Source organism: Cricetulus griseus, chromosome 2 (assembly GCF_003668045.3).
Source record: "Cricetulus griseus strain 17A/GY chromosome 2, alternate assembly CriGri-PICRH-1.0, whole genome shotgun sequence".
Lineage (NCBI taxonomy): Eukaryota > Metazoa > Chordata > Mammalia > Rodentia > Cricetidae > Cricetulus > Cricetulus griseus.
Genome location: NC_048595.1, coordinates 303,807 through 321,678, shown reverse-complemented (window position 1 = coordinate 321,678; position 17,872 = coordinate 303,807). Strand labels below are relative to the sequence as shown.

The window sequence follows — 17,872 nt, the reverse complement described above, 5'->3', positions numbered from 1 at the left end:
CTCCTAATAGTGACACTCCCTATGGGCCTATGGAGGCCATTTTATTCAAACTACCACAGAGGGCATGGTCCCATTAAGCCCCACTGGATCTCACAGACTATCTAAAACAACGTACATACAGGCCAGCTCATCCTATCTTCAGGAATCCAGTAGAAAGTGTATTAGGCCTCCTAATCTGACCCTTATAGGCCTCAAAACTTTATCACCTCACACTATAAAGACAGGAGAATCACAATCACCGACAAGAGCACCCTTCTTTCTGATACAGGGCTTTACAATCCAGTACTGAATATTCTATCTTTAAAGAAAATAAACCAATGGGGCATGGTTTTTAAAAAAGGTGTGTGTGTGTGTGTGTGTGTGTGTGTGTGTGTGTGTGTGTGTGGTGGGGGAAGATGAACAAAAGAAAGGAAAAGGAAGAATTCAAACATGCTCAAGTTCACAGCCTGAGAATTTAAAATCAAGTTGATGACAGGGAGTCAGGGCATGTTTCTCCCTATCCACAGTACCCCAAGTGGGGCAGCAGAGGCCAGGCTGGAACATACCGAGGATGCAAAACAAACAAAACAATTTGATGTAAACTGGGCTTGGTGGTTTATGCCTGTAGTCCCAGTACTCAGATTAGGCAGGATTGAGTTCAAGTCCAGCCTAGGCTATAAATCTAAACCCTATCTCAAAAAAACCCAAACCCAAAACCAAAAGACCACAAACATGGATCCCATTAAAATAGTGGAGATTGCAACATCATCATCCAAAACGAGTGGTCAAGTCCAGCTCATATTGTCCATTTATTCTGGAACCACCTTATATTTTTTTAAGTATACCATTAATTTTTTTACACTAAAAGGGGGTATGCAATATTAGCTGTTTGGTTGGTTGGGGTGCTAGGTAGCAAACACTATTTCCTTAAGGCAGCATCTGGGAAGTCTCAATGCTTCAAGGGTCTGGATTCCTGGAACTTTGCTGAGTGAGAAACAGAGAATCTAAAGGCCTTTGTGGACGCTTGTATGGACTACAGCTTAAAAACCATGTTGTGTAACTCAAAAGCCATTTTGTGTGACTTGAAATAATGATGCTTGAGTTTGTCACAAGACAGCTTTGGTAAGAGCCAGGCCTCAGAGGCAAGCCCCCTGGCAGCCCATATATGAACCCAATCCAGGACAGGCCTTGATATGCTAATGAGCTAACCCCAAGTCAATGATACGCCAATGAACCATTAGTCCAAAGTGGCTACCCAATGAATTGATACACAGATTAGAACTTTGGAAATGGTCTCTAGAATCACACTGTCAAGGTCCTGTGACAAGACTTCTATGGCCTGTGTTGATACCAAGAGGACTGGGCACTCTTTGCAGCCCTGGCCTCAGTGACTGCTGAACTTGTTTGACTCACTCAGAACTGCCTATTAGTGCCAGCCATTGGCCTATGCTCTTAAGGACCTCCTAGATTTCTACCAGTGTCATCCTCCCAGCCTACCAACTAAAGGACTTCACATCGGGCAGTGGTTAAGCCTGCACACTTTGTTTCTGTTCAAACAACTGTTCCTAGCTTGGTGAGACATCTAGATTGCTTTTGGGTTTTTTCCTGGTCTTTTGAGACGGGGTCCCTCTGTGTAACCCTGTCTGTCTGTCCTAGAACTCCATTAGGCCAGATTGGCCTTGAACTCACAGAGATCCACCTGCTTCTGCCTTCCAAGTGCTGGGATTAAAGGCGTGTGCTACCACCACCCAGCTGAGACATCTGTTTAACTTGTATATTGACATGATGTTAGAAATGTTTGTGTGAAAAATCAAGCATATATGAAAGACAAACTTGTGTGGGCATCCTAGTTGCTGAGTGCCTTACAGTCCATAGGCTCGTGTTCTCTGAAAAGCCTTAAAAGTAGTCTGTTCAGAAACAAAGAGAAATGGATAGTTCAAACCATCTTCTATGTTTTAAACACACTCAACAGTGGGGTTGGCCACTCAGGCTGTTGATAGATTAATCCACAGATACAAGTTCTGACACTAAAGTATTTTTCTTAAATAGTTAAAAAAAATTAAGACTTGCACACTCTTAACTTAAAATTTTTTTGGGGGATGGGTGGTAAGGTTTGAGATGGGGCTTTCCTGTGTAGTAGCCCTGGGTACCCTAGAACTCTGAAGAATATTCTGGCCTCGAACTTGAGAGATCTGCCTGCCTCTGCCTCCCAAATGCTGGGATTAAAGGTGTGTACCACCACAGCACAGCTTTCAACTTAAAATTCTTATCTACACAAGTTTACAATATTTATAAATAGGTTCCAAGCAAACTTAATCATATTTACCAAACTATCTACAGAGATAAAAATACTATCTAAGCTAGCTGACTTGAAAATCAAGTCAAATCTCAGACTTGTACACAACAAAGGATAAAAACAGGAGATTTAACAGAATGGAACTTTGTCCAAACAATACAATGGCAATTTTGGCAAATAACATTTTGATGACAACATACAAATTAATTGAGCAGTCTGCAGATCAGTCTGCAGACAGGGCTGTGCAGAGCATTCAAGATGGGCAGTGAGCTGCACAGTGCAAGTAGGGGCAGAATTCGGTACTATAAACTCAAGTGAGGAGGCCCTCACACCCCGGTTGGCTGATAGGTGGCTGCAGGTGTTGTGTGGGGTGCAGATGCAACCTACAAACCCATAACCAGATGCCCCTGGGCAGGCCTTACACAAGACCACTAATGAGCACACTCTCCAGAGCATGAACTGAATGTTGTTAGCTGCCTCTGGCCATCAGTAAGTGGACTGAGTTCCCATGGCCTAAACAGTAATTGGATAAACCAGCTCACCCCAGACAATTGGCCAGATTGTCCAGGCAGCTTGGCCTGTGTCCGAAGAGGCCACAACACATGCAATGACATCAGGGAATACCCTCCTTGCGCTGGCAGCACTGGGAGGGTGGCGCTGACCAATCATAGACATAGGAGAGGCGCAATTGCACCTCTTGCTTGCACAATCGGCCCTCGTGAAGCAGCATCTGTTGCTTCTCCAGCATGTCCTCCGGGCTCTGTTTGTGTGTTACCAGGTACTGATTGTTGCAGCCCCGTGATTTGTACTCTGTGTCAAAGCGTGGGTCGTGCTCCCGCTGCACATCAACTGGTGCCAGCCAGGCACCCAGCGATACATCTTCACTGTGCCACGCGCGCAGGTATTCACCACTGAGGCGCAGGTAATGCACTAGGTCCGAAGAGAGGATGTACCCACCGCCCAGAGCATAGGGTAAGTAGTAGTCGCAGAGCTGCCAGGCAGCTTCTCGCCAGCGACCTCCGGGCTTGACTCGTCCACGCCCAGAAAAGAAGCCCCAATAGAGGCGACGGCGGCGTGCAGGCTCACGTGCGCGTAGCTCCGCCAGTAGAGCATCCAGGCGCGCAAAGGAGTCGTCGTCGGCCTTGAGCACGAACTCGAAGTCCACGTGCTCATCCAGCCAAGTCAACATGGCCAGGACCTTGGCCGTGAGGTTCTCGTAGGCATCGCGCAGGGAGGGCAGCAGCAGCAGGTCCCCGTGCTGTGCTTGCTCGAGATCAAGCGTACGCCGCTCCTCTGAGCCCAGGCCACTGGTGCCCACAGCGAAGCGCGCCCACACATCCTTAGGGCCGCCGCGCCTCCCTTGTGCCAGCCACGTGCTGCGCACCGCGCTGCGGCGCTCAACCGCGCGGGGCGCACTAGCCACCAACACTGCCAGGAAGGCCTTAGCGCGGGGTTGAGCGGCTCCAGCGGCTGCGGGCGTCTCGCCCTCGGAAGCACAGCGCGCCAAATACAACAGAGTGGTGCTGCAAAACGCTAGGCCGCTTAGGGTCAGCACCACTCGGCGCCGCCAAGCGCGCCGAAGTACCTTCATGGTGCAGGCGGGAGGTCGCCGAGTACGCAGGCGCGGACGCTGGAAGGCGCCTGCGCTACTCCGGGACCCGACTAGCGGGCTTGGCCTGGTAGTGGTGGGAGGAGCCCCAAGGCACCCGCTGACTGGGTGCTTGGACTCCCAGGATCTGACATCCAGGACGGTGTTGAAGGCGAGGCCGGGCTCGACACGTCACCTCCCGCGCCATTTTAATTGGTTGTTTCTGAGAGGCTGCTTCCGCCCATGAAAAAGATGGCGGCGCCGAGATTCACGCCTGAGGCTGTGCCAGCTCTCACGGTTCCCGGTTGTCCTATTCTCCCCTTCCCGGAAGAAAGATGGCCGCGGCCTGAGTCTGGGCTCGCGTACGACTTCGCGGGCGCCCAGCTGCGCTCTCCAGACCCGGCGCATCAGAAAGCCGGGGGTGAGTGAGGGGATCCCTGAAGCCGCTTTGTGAGGGGCGAACTTGGAAGGCCACTCGCCCATCGTTTGGGTCGCTTTGGGTCTGAGCCCGCTTGACCCCGCGGTCGCCCTCTTGCCCGGCTGCTGCTTCTGGAACTCACAGTGCCGCGGGGGACTGAGGCTCGGGGCTCTGTTACCGGCTGGCGTTGTGACCTCAACTTGTGGTCCAGCATCTCAAACTCGGTTTCATCTTCGGTAAAATGTGCGCCCTGAGTTTTTGTAGTACGAGTTGGAAATTGGAAGGCCTGTGTAAAACCTTCATACCTGGTCCAGCTTTGGTGGTAGTTCTCTTTGGTACTATTGAGTGCAGTTGCTAAATTGACAGAGCTTTTATTTACTTTTATTTACATTCTTATTTTTGTGTTGCTGGAGGAGATCGAATCCAGGACCTTACAAATGCTGGGCAAATGCTCTACCCCTGGGCTAAGACACCAGCCCCCTGACAGCCTTTGGACTGTTTTAGACTATGTTGTTTTTTAGATGGTGATGGTCTTTTTTTTCTTTATTTTTCCTTTTGCTATTGTTATTGTTAGTTTTGAGACAGGGTCTCATGTACCCCTGATTGGTCAGAATTTATTAGGTAGCCGAGTCTGAATTTGAACTCGATCCTTTTGCCTACCAGCATGCAGGAGATTTGCCACACTTTCAAGGCCAGCCTGATCTGCTTGGCAAGTTCCTGGCCAAGCAGGGCTACATAGTGAGACCCTGTCTCAAAATAAAAATAAATGCAAGCAAACAAAAAAGAAATGCCCCAACCACCCTGTGGGTGCCTGAAACCTCAGGTTTATTCCTGTACATAGTTACAGCAAAATTTAACTTATAGATTAGGCCCAGGCAGAGATTAACAACTAATCATAAAATGGAACAGCTGTGACTTCGATAAATATAATGTCATTGGACTGTGTGGTTGGTGGCAGGTCAAGAGGTACCATTGTCACCTCCGTGGCAGGTGTTAGTAGCTTCCCTGTTGATTACTTGTTGAAAACTGATGTGTTTAGGGGCTATGACAAAATGAAGCTCCTTGAAATCTAGATTTAGGGATTTCAGGTCAGGTGGGGAGGAAGAGAGCAGCTGCCCAATTTAATTAGCCATGCAGCTAATTAAGTAGTACTGAGGTGTATGAACTCACCCGGTTTTTAACGCATAAATCATGACTAAATGTCAGTACTGCCTATCTCGTCAATGGTTCGAGGCCTTTGCCTTCAACAGGTAATGGGAAANGGGAAATGTTGCTCGGTGGCAGAGTAGTTGCCTGGTATGGGCAAGGAAAAAAAAAAAAAAAAAAAAAACCAACAACAACAACAAAAAAACCTGTGAACCATTATAAGGAAGTAAGTTGATGGATTCCTGGTTGTTTAGGGTTGCTTTTTACATAAGATATATGAGTAACTATTCCACATAGTTTATCAAAATAGTTAGAATTGAGAACTTTGTTCTTTCAAGGAGCAAAGTACATTAATACCAGGAGGAGGTTGCCTTGATTCTGTTGTTTCCATGGCCAGAAGAGTAGAGACATCAGGAATAAAGCCACATCTCAGGGGTCCTTGCCTTGGATAACAACAGACTCCTTTAGCTACTGGCTCTTAGGAGGCTGTACTTCCCAGAGAACATCTTAAGTACTGTTCCAATGGCTTTATGCTTCTGTGTAGTATTTAGTCTGTTTCCAATGCTCTGGAGACAGCATTGATTGAATGTCTTTAGGTGCTAATAGCTTGGCAATATTGGGATAAAGAAGCTAAGTCAGACAGCGTCCTTTCCAGGACAGAATGGGAGACAGCTACTGCACATAGGTTGAGACCAGGATGCACCTGGAAAGCCAGCAAATTGGTAGGAAGATAGACTGTGGGAGGAGTAAATGTGTTTTCCATGTTCTGGTCAAATAAGACTTCCTGGGCATTTCAACTTTCCTAGTGTTTCTTGGTGAACATGGATGAAGACGTGTTGATGCAGACACAAGTATAGATGTATATGTGTAGTCTCTGCTGAGTTGGTGCAAGTGTTTGCTGATAACCACAGTTTTTAGTTGTTCAGCACACAGTGTACATAGGTCTCCACACACACACAAAACACTGAGGTAGAAAGTAGGGGGCGATTAGTGATAGTGAGAAACAGACACACAAAGGTCAGATGACTTAACTAAGGTCTCAGAACTCAGTGTTCAAGTTGGGATCTGGAGAGTGAGTGACCACAGCCATATGCTAAACACTGTAAAAGTAATCAGGGAGGGTTGGGGTCATATTGGCTCTGTTGAATTGATGGCAGGATATACTGGCTCTGTTGAATTGATGGCAGGATATACTGTTGGTATGTGGGGGTGGGGTACTGGATAGATCAGCACCTAGATGTGGTGACAGCTTTGAACAGCTTTGAATATTTGTTTAACTATGCAAAGATGTGTGTTGCATTTGTTTAATTATGTAAAGGTGTGTTGCTGTTTTACCTTGCCTGCCTACGGCACCTGATTGGTCTAGTAAAAAGCTGAATGGCCACTATTGAGGGAGGAAGATTAAGTAGGAGGAGGAATTTAGGATTGAGGAGAAAGAAAAAGAGATGGCAGGGAGGTGCCAGGGACCCAGCTAGACAGACACAGAGGAAGCAAGAAAGAACATACAGAATGAAGGAAAGGTAAAAAGCCCCAAGGCAAAACATAGATTAATAGAAACAAGTTAAATTAAGTTAAAAGAGCTAGTGGAACAAGCCTAAGCTAAGGATGAGCTTTCATGATTAATAATAAGTCCCTATGTCTTAACTTAGGAGCTGGTTGGCAGGGCAAAGAACATTTCTACTATATTCCTCCAGTTTCTTTAAAAAGTTAAAGTACCATTTGTTGTCTTTCCTTTTTCCTTTTCCCTCTTCATCTTTTTTTCTGTGGTACTGGGGATCGATCCCCAGGTCTTACCACTGAGCAACAGTCCCAGTTCCATATGTGTGGGTTTTGTTTGTTTTTTTAGATAGGATCTTACTGTTTATCCATGACTGGCTCAGAGCTTACACTCTAGACCAGACTGGCCTTGAATTCATAGAGATCCACTATGCCTACCTCCTATGTGCTGGTATTAAAGGTGAATGGCATCATACTCTGCTTGAATATGTGGTTGGTCCTGATTATTAAATCATGTTATAAAATAAATATGCCCCTCCTGTCCCCCAAACAATATTTCTCTGTGTAGCCTTGGCTGTCCTGAAACTTGATCTGTAAAACAGGCCAGCCTCGGAGATTTACCAAGTGCTGGGATGTGCCATCACCAACTGGCCTAGTCTGTCTTTGTAGACTGTCAGGTTGAGCCTGCTGTCAGCCTTCAGCTTTCTTGACAGTGCTGGTAACTCAGAACCCTTGTAGTATTCTAGGCTCTAGTTTGATCTGTGATTCCCCTCTCTTCCTTACTGCTACTTCTGGTTCACACCTTGCAGGAGTCCCATGGTTTGGCTGGTGGCAATGCCGTCCAGGCAGAGTTCCCTCTATGGTCTGGCTGCTCATGGCCTCTGGCTCTTGGGCCTTGTCCTCCTGATGGATGCATCTGCTAGACCTGCCAACCACTCATCCACTCGGGAAAGAGCAGCCAACAAGGAGGAAAATGAGATCCTACCCCCAGACCACTTGAACGGGGTGAAACTAGAGATGGATGGACACCTGAACAAGGACTTCCACCAGGAGGTTTTCCTGGGGAAGGATATGGATGGGTTTGATGAGGACTCAGAGCCAAGGAGAAGCCGGAGGAAGCTGATGGTCATCTTTTCCAAGTAGGTGTCTTATGTGTCCCCTAAAAATGCACGTCAAGTAATACAGCATTTGAGATGATAATCCAATTGCCATAAGCTGTTGCTCTAGCACAGTGGTTCTCAACATATGACACCAAATGCCTTTAGGGATCTAATGACCCTTTCCCAGTAGTAGCCTAAGACCATTAGAAAATACAGATATTGATATTATGATTCATAACAGTAACAAAATTACAGTTATGAAGCAGCAGCAAAAATAATTTTAGGGTTGGTGTTCATCACAACATGAGGAACTGTATTAAAGGGTTGAAGCATTAGGAAGGTTGAGAACCACCACTCTATCTAGCACCTTGCACTTTGATAGGACTTGTAGGGCCAAAGCTAATGTCTAGGTCCTTATCGCCAGGAAGACTTCAGGATAGACTTCTGTCCCTGCCCCGTCTCTTAAGGATTTTGTGCATGACTATTCCAGCTATAGGCTTTATCAGTTGAAGAGCATAAAGTCAGGCCAAGTGGAAAGTGGAGGGGTCTCAGCAGGTTATAATTCCAGGTAGAGTAGGTTTGGCCCAGGGCTGTCTAGGAAAAGGTCTGACAAACCAATAGGTCAAGAGCTAATGAGGGGCTGGGGACACAGGCTCCCTTGTTCTGTCTCCCTCCCCCTCTTCCTCCTTCCTTCCCTCCCTCCCTCCCTCCCTCCCTCCCTTTTTCCTCCCCTCCCTCCCTTTCTTTTTCTGAGATAAGATCTCACTGTTTGGCCTTGGCTGGCCTTGGACTCACAAGTGAGCTACCTGCTTCTGCTTGCTTGCTGCTTTTGTGTGTGTGTGTGTGTGTGTGTGTGTGTGTGTTTGAGACAGGATCTCTCTAGTACATAGCTCTGACTATCCTGGAATTCACTATGTAGACCAGGCTGACCTCTGCCTCCCAAATCCTGGGATATGTGCCATCCCATCTAGCTCTATCTCTGTTTACTCAGTGCTAGGATAAAGGTTTCTGCAACCATGTCTGCCTTTTCCCCTTCCTTTTCTTACTAAGCTATGCATTTACTTATTTTTTTGAAGCTTGAGGACAATTTCACTAGAGTTTAAAAGAAAAATAACCCAGGAAGGCAAGCTGTAAATCTCAGCAATTGACTAAAGAGAAACATGCAAGAGAGAAGGCAAAAAGCCATGGCGTTTGAGTTACTGGCATGGAGGTCCACCACATAGCAGCAGACAGCCACATAGTAGGGAGGTAAGGGGCTTTAGAGAGAGAATAAGGAAGCCCAAAGGATGAGAAAAACCATACTTAGATTCTAAGCATCCAAAAGAAAGAGACAGAAGAAGAGAAAACCAGAAAGTTGCATCTTTCTGAGTTAGGGTTCTGTGGACAGACTGAACTAAACTTCATAGTAGCTCAGCTAATAAGGACTGCCCTTATTTATTTATTTATTTATGTGTGTGTGTGTGTGTGTGTGTGTGTGTGTGTGTGTGTGTTTTATATGGAAATAGAGGACAGCTTGTATGAGTTGGTTCTCTCATTCTATGTGTGGGTTCCTGGCATAAAACTCAGCTTCTCAGGCTGGCAGTGGTAGCAAGCACCTTTAATCCCAGCACTCAGGAGGCAGAGGCAGGCAGAGCTCTGTAAATTTGAGGCCAGCCAGGTCTACAGTGTGAGTCCAGGACAGCCAGGGCTGTTACACAGAGAAACCCTGTCTCGAAAAATAGAAACAAACAAACCCTCAGATTGTCAAGCTTATAGCAAGTGCCTCTTCCCACAGAGTCATTTTACTGTCCCTGACATAGACTCTTCATGACATTCCCTCTAGTAAGTGCATTTAGGGATCCTGTAATCTATCCCCAAGTCCTAAGGTCTCTATCACTAAGATCTTGGTTCTGTCCTTGGACAGAATGTCAGGTTTCCAGGCATCTTTGTTGCATGTGAAGGTGTTTGTGTAGTTTATTTAAAGTATATAGACAGTGCTATGATTAGAAGGGTTATAGACTGGATATGGTGGTACTTTTAATCCCAGCACTTGGGAAGCAGGGATAGGTGGATCTCTGTGAGTCTGAGGCCAGCCTGGTCTACACAGAGAGTTCCAGGTCAGCCAGGGCTACACAGAAAAACCCTGTCTTGAAAAACCAAAATAAATAAATGGTTAATGAATTAATAATTAATTATTAACAAGTAATTAAATGAAGGGTTATTATTCTATCCATTGTAATCTCATGTGGGAGAGAGTTTGTTCCTGGTGATGATCTGTTCTGTCCTCAAGTAGCAGCTCCTGACTTAATTGCTCCCCTGCAATCTTTCTGACAGCCCCTGGTCCTCTCTGGTGGCCCCTAATGAACTCCTAGCCTCTGGGTTTTCTACAACACTTCCAAATGGAATGACTTTTTCTTTGTGGCAGGTTCATAGCTACCTGTGTAATTCCTAGAACCAGCAACATTTGCCTTTCTGTTGAAGATCCTAGAGCCTGGTCTGATGCTTGCCATTTACCTGCTTCTAGGGTAGATGTGAACACTGACCGGAGGATCAGCGCTAAGGAGATGCAACACTGGATTATGGAGAAAACAGCAGAACACTTCCAGGAGGCTGTCAAGGAAAACAAACTACACTTTGGGGCTGTGGACCCTGATGGTGACGGTACAGTGGGCCCAAGTTGTAAAGCTGCGTGAAGTAGGTGGAGTCAGGCAGGTGGACCTGATAGATGTCCCCAGGCTAAGGGACAGAAAGGTAGAAGAGGATACAGTAGAAGTAGGGATGCTGAAGGCATGAGTTAGTTTCTGACAGTAGCTGTATGCTTGTTCGAACTAAAAGACACAGCAGGTACCACACTGACCTAAGTGGTTTTTGTAAAATTCTGTGTGTTTGTGTATTCATGTGTGTGGGTGGACACAGTGTGCATATGCGTCTGTGGAGGCTGAAATTCGCATTGAATGTTTTGAGTCCAGAGTCAGCTTATGCTAGGGATTCCCTGTCTCAGCCTCCCAGTCCTGGGAGTATAGATGGGCCTCTACCCAGTTTTTACACAGATGGTAGGGATTCAAATTCTGGTCTTCATGCTTGCACAGGAAATGCTTTACTCCCCAAGTCATCTCCCTAGCTGCGACCCAAGTATTTTAACTGAAAAGTAATGCTAGATCCTAGTTTACAATCTCAGTGTTCAGGAGTCTGAAACAAGAATCTAAGAGTTGAGAGCCAGCCTGAAATACATACTGAGACTACCCCAGTAGCTCTTAAAAGTTTGGGGTGCCTCCCTGGTGTTCTCACACTATGTGCTGCCAGCCAGTATTTCTCTTGTCCCTGAGAGATGAAAGTTCCAGATGACTCTACTGGTGAGGAAATGGATACAGGGTACTGACAAAAGCTGTGGGCTGGGTACTGGTTGCTCTGCCTCTGAATGCCACCCTGGCAAGATATCTGGAGCTGTGCATATCCTCAGCTGACTCCTAGTACTGGGCAGTTGGCCCAGAGGAGTTTATATCCTCTGCCCTGTGGCTACCTGTGGCCCAAGGATTTCTAACAGATGTCCTAAAATAACTGTCTTTTTTTTGTGACCATAGGCTATGTGTCCTGGGATGAATATAAAGTGAAGTTTTTAGCAAGCAAAGGCCACAATGAGAGGGAAATTGCTGATGCCATCAGGAACCATGAGGAACTCAAAGTGGATGAGGAGAGTGAGTTCTGGGTACCACTGAGTGCTGGATGCTGGGTTGCTGTGCTGACATAGGGTGGGCTAGCATAGAGGGGGGGATTTGGGGATCTGGTGCTTTAAAGTAGAGGCAGAGAGGACCTGAATCCAGTAAGAGAGATCTTTAGTAGAAGGAGCAGTCTTTGTCAAGGCCTTTAGTCACCAGAACTGGGCAATGATATCCACAACATTCAGCAGTGCCCTGGAACCTCAAGAGTGACACCACTTCTAGATGGAGATGTGAACAATCTGGTTTGGAGGTAATGTCAGACTTGCTGGTCTTTGGGACATGGAGCAGAACTCAGAGAAAGCTGGGAGCAATAGGAATCCCTCAGGGACAATTGTTGGGAAGGGAAGTCTGGATAGCTGGTTTGTAAATCATAACTAGAAGACCTTACTTGTAACTGCCTCCAGTCCTGGATTCCTTCCCCTTTCACCTCATTCCCTGGCCATATCTGGTGATTCATTCACAGCCCTTATCTGGCTCTGTGAAGGGTAAGGACTTGTTACTCCCAGTGTGTCATGATGGGCTGGTCACAATATATGTAGTTCTTGGCAGATGTCCACATACTGTATACCTGTGCTCTACCACCTCAGTCTGTCTGTGCAGCTGACCTCAGTAGAGACCACAGTATACAAAGCAGCACCTCACACCTTTCTAGCGGCACAGAAACTGTGGAAACCTTTACTGACTGTGATCACCCACATTGAGTGCCATCAGGATGACTAGTTGATGGCCAGTATTTTAGTTGTCTTTTTTCCCCCTCTATTTCTTTCCTCCTCTTCCTCCTCTTCTTCTTCCTCCTCTTCCTCCTCCTCCTCCTCTTCTTCTTCCTCCTCTTCCTCCTCCTCCTCCTCTTCCTCCTCCTCCTCCTCCCCTTTTTTGTTGTTGTTATGAAACTGTAGAGGAAGATTCCATCACCTCTTCACTCTTGTGTTGGAGCCTATTCCAACGAGTCAGCTAGGTTACCTGATTAGGGGGTGTGAGGCTTGAGAAAAGGCAGATAAAAGAAACAGACAGAAACACAGGATAGATTCGGGAGGACTGCCCAGTCAATGCCTTTCAGCACACTGGACAGCCCCGAGTTTAATTTAGACCCTGTTTATATACAGACTAGAGGCAAAGCAGAACAAAGATCAGCATAGTCAAATAACCAGCTCCCTGAACTGTCCTTGAATCGAGAAGTAGCCATGTTCACTATCACGTGAGTCCTGCTAGAAGCAAGCAGCTTCATTCCCTATCTCTATGTGCCTTTTGGCTGGCATCAGAAGCTTGTTAGTTAGATAATATGCTCTTTTCATGGGCGTAATCAGAACTTTCTCACGGCTCTCAAGGAGACTGAAACATGCAAGCTAGAACTCTAATATCTTATAAGTTAGAATAGACTCCAGATGGAAACTGAGTCACTTGTAGGCTCCCACACTCTTGGGTCTCTTATGTTTCTAAAGCCAGTACCACATGGTTGACACCACGAAATTCAGCTGCCAGCTTGGAATGGTTCCCCCTTGAACCACAGTAGTAGTAGTTTTTGTTTTCTGTTTCTTTCTAGGAGCAGAAAATTCCTTAGGTCTTTTCCCATTATGAGTTGGAAGCTTAGCTGAGTGGAGTCTATCCATGAAGGGCACCCTTCCCTTTGTCCCAGTGCAGATTAGGCCTCTCTTTAATGACACTAATCTCTTTAACAAATTACAAGCTCTTCCAGCATATGTCTTGGCTGTGATATTAAGTTTCCTAGTTCTTTTTCTTTTTCTTCTTCTTCTCCAAAGTGTGCATTTGTATTTCTTTCTTCCCTACTTGTTCTTTTTCATTGTAGACCTGTATAGCATTAATAACCATACCACAGATTCAATATATACTTTTTTTTTTTTTTTTTTTCCCAAGACAGGGTTACTCTGGTTACTTGGAGGCTGTCCTGGAACTAGCTCTTGTAGACCAGGCTGATCTTGAACTAACAGAGATCCTCCTGCCTCTGCCTCCTGAGTGCTGGGACTAAAGGTGTGTGCCACCACTGACTGGCTCAGATTCAATATTTTACTGTCTTAAAATCTCCACTAAGCAGCCAGGCATTGGTGGCGCACGCCTTTAATCCCAGCACTGGGAGGCGGAGGCAGTCGGATTGCTGTGAGTTCGAAGCCAGCCTGTTCTCCAGAGCGAGTGCCAGGATAGGCTCCAAAGCTACACAGAGAAACCCTGTCTTGGAAAAAAAAAAAAAAAAAATCATCTCCACTAAGCCAGGTGGTGGTGGTAAATGCCTTTAATCCCAGCAATCAAGAGGTAGAGGCAGGCAGCTTGTGAGTTTGAGGCCAGTCTAGACTACAGATTGAGTTCTGGGACAGCCAGGGCTGTTAAACAAAGAAATCCTGTCTCGAAAAAACAAAACAAAAAACTCCAACAAAGAAATTAGTCCATTACTTTTTTAAAATTATGTGTGTTTTGCCTGTAAATATGTGTATGTACTACATGCATTCTTGGTGCCTGAGGAAGCTAGAAGAGGAAATCAGATCCCTTGAAGTAGAGTTACAGACAGTTGTGAGTTGTCATATGGCTACTGGGAATTGAACCTGGGGCCTCTGGAGAAGTAGTCAGTGCTCTTAATCACTGGACAACCACTTTAACTTCTATTCCATTACTTTTAAATTTAGCTTTGGGCAAATTCTCAGGACAGTGGCAAGAGGCAGCCAGATTATTTGCCAAAATATCATCAAAATGACCTCTAGCCCAGTTGCTAATATTGTTTCCCTCTGAAACCTTTTGATCTGGGCTTCCACAGACAGTATTGCTCCTATCTTACTGTCTTCCAGGGTCCTACTATAATGGCCCTTTAAGCTCTGCTTATAGCATTCACACACCTTTTGAGTCTGAAATTCCTAGATCTCCCACATTCTTCCCCAAACCAACAGGTCGGGGTTCTTCATAGCACCTATTGTCTGTTGCCAACTTCTCTATTAGTCTTTTCTGCTATGATAAAGTATCATGACTGAGGCAACACACAGAAAGGACTTTATTTGGGCTTGTGGTTCCAGAGTGTTCAGAATGGTGGCAGGAGCAGGAAGTTAAGCTTGTATCTTAAACTTCAAGCATGAGTTTGAAGTGAGTGAGACTAAACATTTGAAGCCTGCCCCAAGTAATATAATTCCTCCAACAAGGCCTCACCTCCTAAACCTCCCAAAATAGCATTGCAAGGGTCATGTGTTCAAGTGCCCTAGACTATGAGGGACATTTATCATTAAAACATGTGTATTCACATCCTGACCTCAGCCCACCGAAGGGCCTCTGATTGCCTGAGGTGATCTGAGCACTTGGTAGCATTCTGGAGGGGTGGCTTTGCTTTATAATCTCCTTTGTATAATGCCACTTTTTTGTTTTTATTTTTATTTTTGCTGTTTGAGTGACAATCATTCAAATGAGCTGCCTACTTCAGCCTCCCAAGCAGCTGGGACTACAGGGTTCTGCCAGTGTGTCCCATTCTCCATTATTCTTTTGAAAGAGTTCTGTTAGTAAGGTTAGATTAACACAGGAAATACTATGCATGAAGACCACTTGGCCGGTCTGTGGTGATCAGGTACTTAATGGGTCATGGTGGGGCTGCTACAGTCAGGATGTAGCCCCAGAGTCAGACTCAGGACAATTTGGGTAAGTCAGTGAAGGCAGGCAAGGACACTTAGGGTTACTGGAGCTGAGCGACTTGGAAGCCTAGGCAAATAGGACATAGTCACTGACTGTGTTGAGTCCCAGATGGGGAAGGATTCATTTCTGCCCTGGGAACATGGGAGACGTGAGAGGATGCATAGGCAATCATTTCTAGAGTCCATGGGAAGTTTTGCTCACTACCTCAGTCATTTCTAGAAATTGGGTTTTCTGCATTCTATGCTCTCCGAATGATAATGCACATGAAAAACAGAGAAAGGAACAAAAGTGACACCTTTGTTCCTATAGACGTCAATAAGGGTGAGTCAGCCTCAGTCTTGATGAAATTTCCATTTCTGATGAGGAATAAACAGCTTGGAGTGTGCTGGGAAGGCAGGTTGGGCAGTATTCAGGGGTTCTGTTTGTCCCCTCCCAAGGACCAGGCTCTTCTAGGTGGGCTAGCACCCTTAGTCTTGAGCCTGGCAAATGACAGCCCTCTTGAGTTCAAGTAAAACATTGTGGGTGCTTGCATTAGTGTCCAGCATGCCTAGGTATTCACAAATGTGCCTCTCGCAGCACAGGAAGTCCTTGAGAACCTCAAAGGTCGCTGGTATCAGGCCGACAATCCACCTGCAGACCTGCTGCTGACTGAGGAGGAGTTCCTTTCATTCCTTCACCCTGAGCACAGCCGGGGCATGCTCAAGTTCATGGTCAAGGAGATTGTTCGGGACTTGGGTAAGGCGTGTTCCCACTATGACACTGTTCTAGGCCTGAGGGTGACCAATGGGCTGGGAACACTACACTGCTGCAAGGGGTACCAAGCCCCAGGATAGGTGGGCTTGTCCTGTTTTGATTTCTAAGGAAGTTCTTCAGTGGTACTCAGTGAGTTTTAGGTAAAGCCCAAGGTGAACACTACCTCCTTCCAACCCTTTATCTGTAGACCAGGATGGTGATAAGCAGCTGTCTCTGCCTGAGTTCATCTCCTTGCCAGTGGGCACTGTTGAGAACCAGCAAGGCCAAGACATTGATGACAATTGGGTGAAAGACAGGAGAAAAGAGTTTGAGGAACTGATTGATTCCAACCATGATGGGATTGTGACCATGGAGGAGCTGGAGGTGAGTAGGGGTGCTTATGAATGTTGGTGTGTTCCAGGAATGACCCTGGGTTTGGAGGCGGTGGGCTAATCCTACAGTAAGGTCCCAAAGTAAAGGGGGCTTGCCTACGTGATGACCTGAGACAATGGGCATTGGCGTTAGTGCACAGACTGAAGAGATGGGAAAGTCTTGTGAAACCTGCTGACTATGGGCTATTGGCCTTTAGAAAGCAACTCCCTAGTTTGTAGAAGGCATCTGGGAATTGGTTTTGGTGCTCAGGATGAAACCCAGGACCTCTAAACATGCTAAACAATTAATTGTTCTATAACAGAGCTACATCCTAAGTGACCTCTGGGCTAGTATGTAGGTGTGGGGGCTGTGGGCACAGGGCCTCTCTGTTGGTAGGGTGTCAGGTATAGGCCACTGACTTATGTCTGGATCTCACAGAACTACATGGACCCCATGAATGAATACAATGCCCTCAATGAAGCCAAACAGATGATCGCCATTGCCGACGAGAACCAGAATCACCACCTGGAGCCTGAGGAGATTCTCAAGTATAGCGAGTTCTTCACTGGCAGCAAGCTGATGGACTATGCCCGCAATGTGCATGAGGAATTCTGAGCATGCCCCTCAACCCTCAACTGGGGCCAGGCCACCAGTCTCCTGTCTGACCCTTCCTATATCTTGAGGGAGAGGCCTGTGGTCTAGTGAGACCTGTGGTTGACTTGGGTCCCAGGGTGGTTCTGAAATGCTCTACCTACCCTGTGTCTGGGAACTACCATGATCCCTAAGAGTGCTGTCCCAGAACCTTCTTTCTTCTGCTGTGTTCGTATGCTCTGGCTCAGCCCCTGCCACAGCATGGCCCAGACTTATTAAAAATGTGCTTAATAGGCTATGTGTCCTTTCCAGCATGTGTCTGAGGCAGCAGCCCTTCTGTACCAGTTATAGGCTAAGCTATATTTGCTTGATCAAATCTCTCTCAGTTGCTAACATTCTACTTCTGAGAACTGTTTGGGGTGTTTGGTTCAGGTGAAGGTCTGAGTTAGGCCTCTCCATGGGCTTACAACATTGTGGGAAATAAATGCAACTCTTACAATTTCCATGAAAACTGGAAGATTAACGTAAAATTAGATCGCATTTCTCTGGAAGTAGTCAGCCCCACAGTTTTGCAGGTGTTATCTCTTTGGTAAGGTCTGGTAGACCATGGGGGTAGGATCTTCCTCAAACTCCTCAGAATCTTGCAGGATCCCATCCTCTCTTGTGAGGAAGTACAGATATTTGTTGTCACAAGAATTGTTACTTTAAAATAGAATTGCCTTTTTCTCATGGTTTTTCTTTCTTTTTTTCTTTCTCTCTTTGTTTTGTTTTTCAAGACAGGGTTTCTTTTTTTCTTTTTTTTTTTTTTTTTCTTTCCAGACAGGTTTTCTCCGTGTA

The 17,872-nt window shown here is 46.2% G+C and overlaps 2 protein-coding genes across 5 annotated transcripts; one reads left to right on the top strand and one right to left on the bottom strand.

Moving 5' to 3' along the window:
* Positions 1-764: 764 nt before the first annotated feature.
* Positions 765-3,972, bottom strand: B3galt6 (beta-1,3-galactosyltransferase 6). The gene has a single exon (XM_027398607.2). The coding sequence runs from the start codon at positions 3,864-3,866 to the stop codon at positions 2,889-2,891; it is 978 nt and encodes a 325-aa protein (XP_027254408.1). The 5' UTR covers positions 3,867-3,972; the 3' UTR covers positions 765-2,888.
* On the top strand, positions 3,109-17,349 carry Sdf4 (stromal cell derived factor 4). Of its 4 annotated transcripts, none has more exons than XM_027398606.2 (7): positions 3,109-3,247; positions 7,734-8,063; positions 10,528-10,664; positions 11,585-11,698; positions 15,917-16,075; positions 16,281-16,456; positions 16,883-17,333. In XM_027398606.2, exons 2-7 carry the CDS (start codon positions 7,741-7,743, stop codon positions 17,057-17,059), a joined length of 1,086 nt encoding a protein of 361 aa, XP_027254407.1. In that variant the 5' UTR covers positions 3,109-3,247; positions 7,734-7,740; the 3' UTR covers positions 17,060-17,333. The 4 variants fall into 4 exon arrangements, with proteins under 4 accessions (XP_027254407.1, XP_027254405.1, XP_027254406.1 ...); XM_027398604.2 differs by lacking the exon at positions 3,109-3,247 and adding an exon at positions 4,131-4,284 and having other exon boundaries at positions 16,883-17,349; XM_027398605.2 differs by lacking the exon at positions 3,109-3,247 and adding an exon at positions 4,297-4,517 and having other exon boundaries at positions 16,883-17,349.
* The last annotated feature ends 523 nt before the right edge of the window (positions 17,350-17,872 follow it).

Bases quoted from the DNA above. Each gene is read 5' to 3' on its own strand.
- B3galt6 (XM_027398607.2), bottom strand. From the start codon at position 3,866: ATGAAGGTACTTCGGCGCGCTTGGCGGCGCCGAGTGGTGCTGACCCTA.
- Sdf4 (XM_027398603.2), top strand. The intron at 10,665-11,584 runs GTACAGTGGGCC...TTGTGACCATAG, and splicing joins TGTGGACCCTGATGGTGACG to GCTATGTGTCCTGGGATGAA. The intron at 16,076-16,280 runs GTAAGGCGTGTT...CTTTATCTGTAG, and splicing joins GGAGATTGTTCGGGACTTGG to ACCAGGATGGTGATAAGCAG.